Below are 11830 nucleotides of genomic sequence, written 5' to 3' on the forward strand. Positions count from 1 at the left end.
TTACTTATTTGGCATTCTGAATAGTAAATTCATTATTCGAATATAGGTATACTAGCGCTGCCCTTGCGAGCGTGTCAGCAAGTGGAAACTAAACTCACAGCGGTATTTTGACAGGTAATGTATGGGACGCTGTTTTAAGTTCCATTTTGTAAGAAATTTCCGCCGACATTAGGTACTACAATCGCTCTTCCAAGTCTTCTTCTTCCTCCTGGCTTTAGTCCCAGTTCCATCCTCACCACTCTGGAGAGACCTCACCTTCAGGGCAACGGTTAGTATTCAAACTAATTTAGAAACTACGAGAAACCTCACGATGTTTTCCCTCACCTTAAGAGCATCGTTTAGTATTCAAACTAAATTACAATATCTTCAAAAATAGTCGTTAGTACACGGCCGAGGTGGAATTCGAACCGGAATTCGAACCTGTGCCCTTTTACACCACACGCACAGCCACTGTTTCACCCAATAACCGATCTCTTTCGGCATTCCCTTCCAGAAGTGATTGAAGGATCTGTGAGTTCAATCTTTGTATCTCTAGCTGTTATTCTTGCATCCTTAAGAATCTCCCGGTTGTGAAGGTAATCAATACCTATGATGTGAGAATTCTTTGCCATCTTATTAAAAAATTAAATTTTCGATAATTAGAGTAAAAGCCCAAGCTATGGCAATCACTAAATACAACCAGCCCAGGCGTCGCGCTTATATACATAATTAGGTATGTATATTAAGACCGCGCCGATCTTACAGAAATTAAATCGTCTAAGACAATAAATAATGCACGTGAATAGGCAATACGAAAAACTGTTACTACTGTACAAGAACCGGAACCGGAAAAAAAAGAAAAAGATTTGTAAAAATAAACTACTAAAACAATAAAATAAATCGATAATTCTACAAAAAGCGGTGAAATCCCACCAAAAACATTCTGTAAAAAACTAGCCAAGTGTCGATGGACTAGCTTGCTTATTCTCAGAATACCTGAGTGTGAGCTTGGGCTACTTAGCTTTAAGCTAAGTACTCATAAGTTACCAAGCACTATGTCTGCTAATGAGCTAGGTCCATACCAACTCATTCTTTCTTTATATTTTAAGCTGCGTTCGTTTTCCCACGAAATTTTTCGCTGAACGGCACTTCAAAAGGCACGTCAAGTCAACATGACAATTGCTATTTGACATTGATTTGTATGATTTATCTGTCACACGAATCACACAATAATTTCTGAATTACCTACCTACAAACTCTACAAATTATCGCTAATCTTGGCGAAATTGCGTCTTATCAGCAGACCACACACTCATTTTCAATCAGTTCATGATCGAAAAACAGGACAGCGGTGTGCAAAATGTGTATCCATGAGAGATATGGACTCTCGTCTTTTAGTTATATGAAGTGTAAATAATCAAGTTCAACTTGTGTCTATATGTTGTTTTGTTGTGAAAATGGATAGTAACAGTGATAATGTAGATACAAAAGACGATGGGAGTACACAGAAGAAGGAATTGCCCGCGAATTTACAGAAAATCTGCCTCGTCTGTGGCGATAGGGCGTTAGGTTACAATTTCAATGCCATATCTTGTGAGAGTTGTAAGGCCTTTTTCAGGCGAAATGCTCTTACGAGTAAGGAATTCAAGTGTCCGTTTACGAACAATTGTGACATAACGGTGGTAACACGGCGGTTTTGTCAAAAATGTCGGCTAGAAAAGTGTTTTTCAATAGGCATGGTCAAAGAGTTTATTATGTCAGAGGAGGACAAAGCTGAAAAACGGAGAAAGATAGAAGAGAACAGGGCTAGGAAACGTCAATTCTGTGATAAAGAGAGTGACAATAATGTGACAAGTTCGAAGAACTTTAAACGGGACGATGATACGCAGGTGGCGAGTGTGCCCCCAGTTCCAGATTCGGTTATTCAATATGACAGCACTACATGTAGTCCTAGCAGTACTGTACAGTCAATGTTGGATGCGGATATGGACTCTTCAATACATTCCCCTCCTCTTTATTATGCGCCAATACAAAATACGGAAATACCATATACAATGAAAGTGTACCCGATTGATGAGAAAACTGTGATGAGCAGGTCTCTGTATGAACACAGAATGATGGAAACGTACCGGACGTATGATATGGATAGTAATATGTATATGGAATCAGAAACGCCTAAACAAAATAGTATTAGGTACTAACTTACCTCATTTTAGTTCATTCCCAGGTGCTCCCAGAACTTCAAATACCATATCTATTTACTAACATTTTTAGTTTCCTTTTGGTACTATCTTTCTTAAACTATTGAATTGATTTTTCATTTAATTTTTTTTAAAAAGCAACTATAGCATAGGCTTATAAACTTGTATCCTTTTTTAGGTGATAGTATAGCAACCTGTTACTATTTGAAATCTCAGTTCAAACATTTAGCCATACAGCTGAACATGGCCTTTCAGTCTTTGCGAGACTTGGCTCTGTACATACATAAATTCAGTAAGTTGATGAGGTGATTAAATGTATTTACTACCCTACCTCTCAAATTTCAATCTATTAATAAATAGCTGAATGTAGCCTCTTCAACAGTCTTTAAAGGACTGTTGCCTATGTCTACCCCGCAAGGGATATAGACGTGATTATATGTATGTATATATTAATAAATCTGCAACAAAATCCAGTGTGTAATTTTTAAAGATATAAGCCTTAATACACAGAGACATAGGGACAGACGCGGAAAGCAACTTCGCTTTATACTACACGATTGATATCTCACATTCTCAGATCAATACTCACTAACGGGAGCAACGTGTACAATGACGGGAAGCAGCACATCTGCGAAGAGATCCCCTCCACCAGCACCAACCCAGACGTCAATAAGGCCAGGGATATCCTGCAGGATGTCGAGAGGTATATATTTTTTTTTTATATTTTAAAAGTTAGTTGTGACCTGGCTTTGCACCGATACCGAGGATTTTATAGATGAACCTTCCTTAGAGCCGTGTGGTTCCCGGCACCAATACAAAAAAGAATAGGACCACTCCATCTCTTTCCCATGGATGTCGTAAAAGGCGACTAAGGGATAAACTTACAAACTTGATATTCTTTTTAGGCGATGGGCTAGCAACCTGTCACTATTTGAATCTGAATTCTATCATTAAGCCAAATTGATGAACGTGGCCATTCAGTCTTTTCAAGACTGTTGGCTCTGTCTACCCCGCATGGGATATAGACGTGACCATATGTGTATAATGTTGTTTTCAGAATAGAACCTAACTCCATGGAGTCTATACTCTGCGAAGCCATCAAACTGGAGTTCGAAGCTTATACTTCAGTCAACCCTTGCAGCGGCTCATCGCGGGAACTTAATGAGGCAAGTGTCATACATACAAATATGATCACGTCTATATCCCCTGCGGGGCAGACAGAGCCACCAGTCTTGAAAAGACTGAATGGCCACGCTCAGCTATTTGGCTTAATGATAGAATTGAGATTCAACTAGTGACAGGTTGCTAGCCCATCGCCTAAAAAAGAATCCCAAGTTTTGTAAGCCTATCCCTTAGTCGCCTTTTACGACATCCATGGGAAAGAGATGGGGTGACCCTATTCCTTTTTGTATTGGTGCCGGGAACCACACGGCACGGTATCATTTTTTATTAATAAACACTTCTAAAGTGCAGATTGGACCACTCTATATCTCATGGATGTCCTAAAAAGGAACTTAAGGATAATTTGTTGTAAACATACTAATTTAATGTAATCGTGACAATATCTATGCATGTCGATTACTTTTCTCGTGAATTTTTTTTAGATTCCATCTCTTTCCCGTGGATGTCGTAAAAGGCGACTAAGGGATATGCAAATAAACTTGGTATTCTTCTTTTAGGCGATGGGCTAACAACCTGTCATTATTTGAATCTTAATTCCATCATTAAGCCAAACAGCTGAATGTGGCCTTTCAACAGTTTTTGAAGTCTTGTTGGCTCTGTCTACCCCGCAAGGGATATAGGCGTGACAATATGTATGTAGATAACTTTACTTTGTTTTTTTTTTTATCACAAATCTCTTCTTATTTCTTTGTCAGGTGGAGAGAGCCAAGTTGAACGAGTTGATAGTTGCGAACAAGTCTTTACATGCCCCGATAGACGATGACGTGTCACAACTCATAGGCGACGCGGGATCCCTCAAGGTAATTTTGACACACATACATATAATTACGTCTATATCCCTTGCGGGGTAGACAGAGCCAACAGTCTTGAAAATACTGTTAGGCCACGTTAAATAGTGAGAGGTTGCTAGCCTATCGCCTTAAAGAGGAATCTCAAGTATATTAACCTATCCCTTAGTCTCCCTCTACGGCGTTAAACGATCAGAACTCTATTTCCAGGAGGGGGACGGCAAGCACGACCCGCGTCTGATCAAAATAGTCAATTTGACCGCCATCGCAATAAGGAGGTTCATAAAAATGGCGAAGAAAATCAACGCGTTCAAAAATATGTGCGAGGAAGATCAGGTCAGTGATTTTCAGACGGCCTCTGTGGCTCAGCGGTGGTACGCTCGTCTGTGACACCGGCGGTCCCGGGTTCGAATCCCGGCCAGGGCGTGATGAGAAAAAAACGTTTTCTGATTGGCCTGGGTCTTGGATGTTTATACATACATATGGTCACGTCTATATCCATTGCGGGGTAGACAGAGCCAACACGCTTGAAAAGACTGACTGGCCACGTTCAGCTATTTGGCTTAATGATAGAATTGATACTCGAATAGTGACAGGTTGCTAGCCCATCGCCTAAAAAAGAATCCCAAGTTTGTAAGCCTATCCCTTAGTCGCCTTTTACGACATCCATGGGAAAGAGATGGAGTTGTCATATTCTTTTTTGAATTGGTGCCGGGAACCGCACGGCACTTGGATGTTTATCTATATATTTAATATTTATTACAAAATATAGTACCGTTGAGTTAGTATCTCGTAACACAAGTCTCGAACTTACTTCGATGCTAACTCAATCTGTGTAATTTGTCCCGTAGGTATATTTATTTATTTCTTATGGACTAGCAACCTGAAACTGTTTAAAACTCAATTCCATCATTGAGCCATACAGCTGAACGTGGAGTTACAGCCTTTTCGAAATTGTAGGCTCTGTCTACCCCGCAAGTGATGAAGACGTGATGATATGTTGATTTTGTGAATGGCAACAGTGTTTTAGGAAGGCCTAGACAAACGTAGCTTGATCAAATCGAAGTTGTTCTCGCAAAAGATCAGGTAAAGAATGTAGTCTATCCCTTCGGGGAAAAGGCGTTATATATGTATGTTTGTATGTGTAGCATAAGTTCAAATTGTAACTTGACTGAAAATTGTCAATAAGTGATACCTTGTATCCAAATTTTTGAAAATAAATCTATTCTCTTCTACATACATACATATAGTCACGTCTATATCCGTTACGGGGTAGACAGAGCCAATAGTCCCGAAAAGACTGAATGGCCATGTTCAGCTGCTCGGCTTAATGATAGAATTGAGATTCAAATAGTGACAGGTTGCTAGCCCATCGCCTAAAAAAAAGGAACGCAATTTTATAAGCCTATCCCTTAGTCGCCTTTTACGACATCCATGGGAAAGACATGGAGTGGTCCTATCCTTTTTTGTATGAACCACACGGCACTATTCTATTCTATTCTAATTACTACCAGATAAGCATGGAATTATTTTTTTTAAACACGGGTAAACCTATAAAAGTCTGTTTTTTTTAGGTAGCGTTGCTAAAAGGAGGCTGCATAGAAATGATGGTGTTGAGAAGTACAATGACCTACGATTGCCAGAGAAACCAGTGGAAGGTACATTCCCTTTTTGTTTTGTTTAATCATTGGTAATATCTTTATTGAACAGAAATTTACACGGTTACAAGTTATAGTCAAAGGCTAGCAACCTGTCACTTTATATGAATCTCAATTGTATCAGTAAGCCAAACAACTAAACGTGGCCTATCAGTATTTTCAAGACAGTTGGCTCTGTCTACCCCGCAAGGGATATAGACGCGATTATATGTTTGTATGTATGCAAGCTTATGCTACGCATTACCAGAAGCTAAGCTACCCAGCTTCGCTGCCGTGGGATTTCCCAGAGAAAAGAAAAATGTAATTTCTTATGGTCCATTTTATCTGTGTACCAAATTTTATGAAAACGCCGGTTCTATCTCCCAAAAAAAGCGGGTAAAGCTGCGGGTAAATGCTAGTAATAATATAATCCAAAGGAATTGATGCCTATAATATTCGTAAACCTCTATTGATTCCAGCTCCCTCACAGCCAAGAACAATTCGGCAGCGTCCAAATAGACATTCTGAAACTAGCTAAAGGCAACATTTACCAAACTGTTGAAGCTTTCTTCCGGTCCTTCCATCCAAGATGGCGGACCGATGAGAATGTCATTCTGATTATGACAGCCATTTTGCTGTTCACACCGGACAGGCCTAAGGTTGTTCATAGAGATGTTATTAAACTGGAACAGGTGAGTTTCTCGGTGTTTCTCAGTGGTTCTGGATTATTCTGTGTTTCTCATATATGTTTAGCATATATTTCTCGTAGTTTCTGTCCAAATTTACACAAATAAAAGTAGACTATGCTCTGTCTTATATTTTTAGGTTATATTTATAGGTTTAACCAAGTCTGATAGTTTTTGACTTAATTCGTAGCATACAATTTTTTTTAAATTTAAATTAAGTAAATATGAGTGAAACAAAAAAAAGAAAGAGAAAAAGACTGCATATTAAAATTGCCACCAGAGTTATAGCAAATGAAAAAAACACACAAACGTCTATTTACAAAAATACAGAACTTACGAAATTAAAACTGAGTTGAAACTATATCTTAATTTCAGAATTCCTATTACTACCTCCTACGACGTTACCTCGAAAGCGTATACCCTGGATGCGAAGCGAAATCCACATTCCTCAAACTAATCCAGAAGATTCTAGAACTTCGGAAGCTGGCTGAAGAAGTAACCGATGTGTACCTAGACGTGAATCCGATTGAACCGCTTTTGATGGAGATTTTCGATTTGAAACATCACGCGGCTTGAGGTACGGTTAGTTAGTCTGATGTTGTTGTTAATTAGTTAGTAATTGTATAAATATAAGGTGATTTTAAAAAATTGTATCCAAGTTAACAATACATTCAATACATGGGTCACGGCACCTTCTTTTGCCTAACATTTGTAGTTAATTTGTTGATTGCAACTTCGTCTCCTTAAAATATGGTTTATATTGAACGTTTACGGCCATAAACATCATTTCGCATAAAGTTATACGGAAAAATTATTATGCCTAAAAAATTTACCAGAAAAGAACATTTTTCATCTTGACCTTATCAGGAACCGAGCCTGAAATCTTTAGCTTTAGAGGCAAGAGTGTTAATTACTTTGAATGTTCAATTGTTATTTATAGCTGTCATTTTAACCATAGTAGGTTAAGAATTGAAAGTAATACCCGGCCAAATTAAATTTACAATGTATCAATGTAAGGCTCTCTAAGTATATACTTACTGCATTTTTTCGCAGTATATTGTCATTTTAATTTCACAAATCGTTTAAACTTTAACTAACTTTTGCCCGCGGCTGTGGTTAAGAAAACTTACTTCATCGTTTGCGTTAAAAAAAAAATCAGTTTATAATATTTAACCGACTTAAAAAAAGAAGGAGGTTCTCAATTCCACCGTTGTTTTTATTAATAAGTCTATTATATGTAAGTAGAGTTCGGGTTTTAGTACGATACAAAATTGTTCTACTCGAGCGCAGCTGAGGGCAAAATGTGTTTTTATTTTGACAGCAAATAACGTTAATAAATATATGTAGGTTTATATAGTACGGGAATTATCACACAGATTTAGTTAGACTCAAAATAAATAAAATAAAATAAAATGTAAATTTGTACAGTGTTAATTTTCTATGACATAGATTTATTTGTCACTATAATTTATGTCTGGAAAAAATAAAATAATCTGAACCCAAAATGTTGAATATACGTTATTCAAGTCAAAAGTTGAACCCACATTGCCGCGGCCTACGCATTTACAGTCATCGATATTAATTAAGTATACGAGCCAATAGGCTATTTGACTGTTTTTTAGAAATGGTTTAAAATTATTCTTTATGACATAATAAACACACTATATTTATATTTCCGAGAAATACGCAGTATTTATAATAAAAAATGAATTATAAAGGTTGAAATTTAAAAAGCGCGCCAAAAACGCTCTCATAGTAATGGCGGACGCTGTGTGACGTCACACGCAAGCAAACTGATGATTTTGATTATATTTCTCTCAATTTATCAAACAAAATTGTTTATAAATGGTGTGTAGTACCACAATGTACAAATACTTCAATAAAAAACTCCGCAAAAAATGTTTGTGTCTGTTCCAACGAATCCAATAAGACGAAAGAAGTGGTTGCAGTTGGCTCGAAAAGATCCAAAGAGTATTTTATCGCATTCAAATGTTTTTATGTGTGAAGATCATTTTGATGTAAGTATGCTGGCAATATTTGAGTTATAGCAAACAATAAAACAAATAAAACATAACCTATAAAATAAAATTCTGCGAAATTTTTGCGTGAAATGGCATAAAGATTTCTAAATAAATAATTTCTTTAAAATACTTACACAGCTGTTTTTACATTCTTAAGTTCTGCACCATAATAATCCGCGTTGTTTTTGAAGAAAAATGCAACCATAAATGCATCAATCTCGGGTAGGTTTGTGTTGTCGGCACGCACAAAAACTTTTTGTCCATTTTGAATACAAACACCAGGAATTTAGTTCACTGTCACGAAATAGCTCAATATCTGGGATAAAACATTAATAACACACAAACTACACAGGAGTTGACGTTTACTTGCGTGTGACGTCACCGGAGTTGTAACCAATCAAAGAGCGTTTCGGTCTTTCAAAAGTATTTAAAAATTATTGTATTTTTTAAACGATAAATCGCCAAAAATATGCTTATTTTAGTACATGAAAGTAAAACACGTTCTGTTATATTATTATCTAATAGGATTACCACAATTCGTAGCATATTTTCAATAGTGTCAAATAGCCTATTGTGTATATACTATACATACATAAAATCACGCCTTTTTCTCGGAGGGGTAGGCAGAGACTACATCTTTCCTCTTGCCACGATCTCTGCATACTTCATTCGCTTCATTCAGTTGTGTATATGATAATTATATCACTAAACCTTTTATTTTAAACCACAAAATCGCAAACAGATATACAACAGAGGTGAACGTTTCGGTCTTCTCGAGACTGTTGGCTCTGTCTACTCTATAAGGGATTAAGACGTGACAATATATGTATGTATGTGAAGGTTAATATTGAGGCTCTGTTTACACCGCTAGGCAAGACGTGACAATATTTATTATTATTATTTTTAGCAAATGTAAATGTTTGAGCAAATATGATAGCATATCAATGAAATGTTGTATCACATAGTTATTTTTAAACTTAGTATAAATTATATTAATGTAAATGAAGTCTGAAATGCTTAGTGCCAAATGTATAATCACTACATAGTATAAAACAATGTCGCTTTCTATTTCCCTTTGTATGCTTAAATCTTGAAAACTACGCACCGGATAGAATGATTCAAGAGGAAGGTTTATATGTATAATAACATCCATTAAATAGTAGAGAAATACTGTTATTTTTGAGTTTTCTTTTGTGATGTCGTTAATTATCATATTTTTTTCCGCTTACATTGCAAACGCAGGCTGTACCCTACGAGATTTATCAAAATAATGTACTAATTATTTTTTACACATTGGAAAAATGTACAGAAAATTTCGCGATGGTATATGTCTATCTTTCATGGATATCCCACAATAACATTTTTTTTTTGTCATTTACTTTTTACGACAATCAGCATTGCACCCGTGCGAAGCCGGGGCGGGTCGCTAGTTACAGTATAAAATACATACACAAACAAAATAATATAATCATCTTCTCCTAGGCCCGACAGACAGACAGACAGTCCCGGTTGCGTTCTCTGTCTAAAAAACAAGTTTAAGTTAACGTTACTGAAGAAAATGCTGCAGTGCAGTTTGTTACCGCTTCTTATGCACTGACTGTTCCATTATATAACCCGCTAATATCTTTTAAGCCACGCTGCGTATTTCGATGCTATTTTCACCAAGACCTAGTTAATTTCTCAGGAAACTTTAATTTATATATGTATAACATAAGTTTTTAATGGATAGAAAATTCATCCGTCGCTAGATAAAAAATTATATATCTTTAGCAATATTAAGGTTAAATTGTTGTCAGTCAATGTTACAATTAATGAAATAATAAATTGTGTTATAATGTCATTGTAATTAATATTCTCCGGAAATCAGGTTAGTGTGAATCATAATGATTTTAACATCATATAAGACGCCAAACTATATTATTATGAAACCGTCCTATTGAATAATTATTAAGTACAAATATAATATTTGTTTCTTCATTGAGTTCAATGGCATAATAATCTTTTCGCATAACTCACTTCGGCATAATCATTGTTTCACATAATGTTTTAACATATGAAAAAAGTAATACGAAAAGATTTTTATGCCATTAAAATTTTTGGAAACTATTATCGACCCATTGTTTATATATTTTATAGTAAGGTAATCTATTATATATTTTTCACATAATGCAGTAAAAACAGTTTCAATTACAAAGTTTCGCTTTGCATTGCATTATTTTTAATTAGTAATTGTTTACATACTTGCTTGTTAAGTCCGCATATCGTTTTTATAAAGGTCCGTTCATACAAGAGGCTGTCATAATGTAAATAGTATTTTAATTGATCACATTACAAATCGCCTCAGCAGTATTCGCCGGCGCAGAATAGTGCAACCTACCGCCGAATCAAACCGAATGAAACACAATGAAATAACGATCATATTACAAGTACATAAAACGTAAAATCTAAAAACGAAATTTCTCCTGCTGTCTCGCTCACAAAAGCGGACAGTTCTTTTCTCGGGTTCAAACGTCGCGCTCTGATTGGCTCAAACGCTCGTATATTTTCGCGCCATACTGATATTAGCGATGTGTAAAAAAAGAAGTAAAACTGTAAATATATATTTTAAATTTATTACAATACAAACAAGTATGCATTATAAACCCTGTTAAACGATTGTATATCGATTTACTGTGATTTTAACTGGTGTGAAACTATCGTAACGTTAGTGAGCTGAGGCCTTTAGATGTGTGATTGCGTAATTTAATATATATGAAAGGTTTTCTGTTTAAATTGTTTGTAGTATTTCAAAAACTCCCCAGGGATGCCTTCAAAAACTATCGGAATCTACCAAAAATTTTAACAACACCCGCGTTATGGGTTTGTGTAACATATTTGTAGATGACTTTTCGTTTCATGTTATCAAATTATTTTAATGAATCAATATTTGTGTACACCTGTATCAAGCAATTGGCATTTGACTGATGTTAGCAAGTTTAATAGCGCTTAGTGTCAAGTCAGAAAAATTAACGATTTTGTATAATATTTAGGGCCTAGTTTTAATTAAATTCTATGTTATGTGTAACATTGCCTTTATTTGCATCACATTCACATTTGAAGTGATCTCAACATTTAAATATTAACGGTCAGTTTTTATATTTCTATCATTCAATTATTATATTTTTAAAATATATCGTTATAAATAAGAGAATTACTATATTTTTATAAAAAAGTTTAATTGACATTTATTGTAACTATCATTGGTGCAATAAATTAATGTATTTTAGTAATACCAAAATATACTATATTATAATACGTTACATTGTGTTTAATTTCTTAAATCACACTTGCATTAAA

At 35.6% G+C, this 11830-nt stretch overlaps 1 protein-coding gene across 1 annotated transcript; it reads left to right on the forward strand.

Moving 5' to 3' along the window:
• Nucleotides 1-1211: 1211 nt before the first annotated feature.
• On the forward strand, nucleotides 1212-11793 carry LOC106132852 (nuclear hormone receptor HR96). The gene is made up of 8 exons (XM_060950919.1): nucleotides 1212-2173; nucleotides 2758-2883; nucleotides 3238-3346; nucleotides 4058-4162; nucleotides 4361-4486; nucleotides 5725-5808; nucleotides 6267-6479; nucleotides 6849-11793. The coding sequence occupies exons 1-8, from the start codon at nucleotides 1437-1439 to the stop codon at nucleotides 7047-7049; spliced, it is 1701 nt and encodes a 566-aa protein (XP_060806902.1). The 5' UTR covers nucleotides 1212-1436; the 3' UTR covers nucleotides 7050-11793.
• Nucleotides 11794-11830: the final 37 nt, after the last annotated feature.

This window comes from Amyelois transitella, chromosome 23, assembly GCF_032362555.1.
Source record: "Amyelois transitella isolate CPQ chromosome 23, ilAmyTran1.1, whole genome shotgun sequence".
NCBI classification, from domain to species: domain Eukaryota; kingdom Metazoa; phylum Arthropoda; class Insecta; order Lepidoptera; family Pyralidae; genus Amyelois; species Amyelois transitella.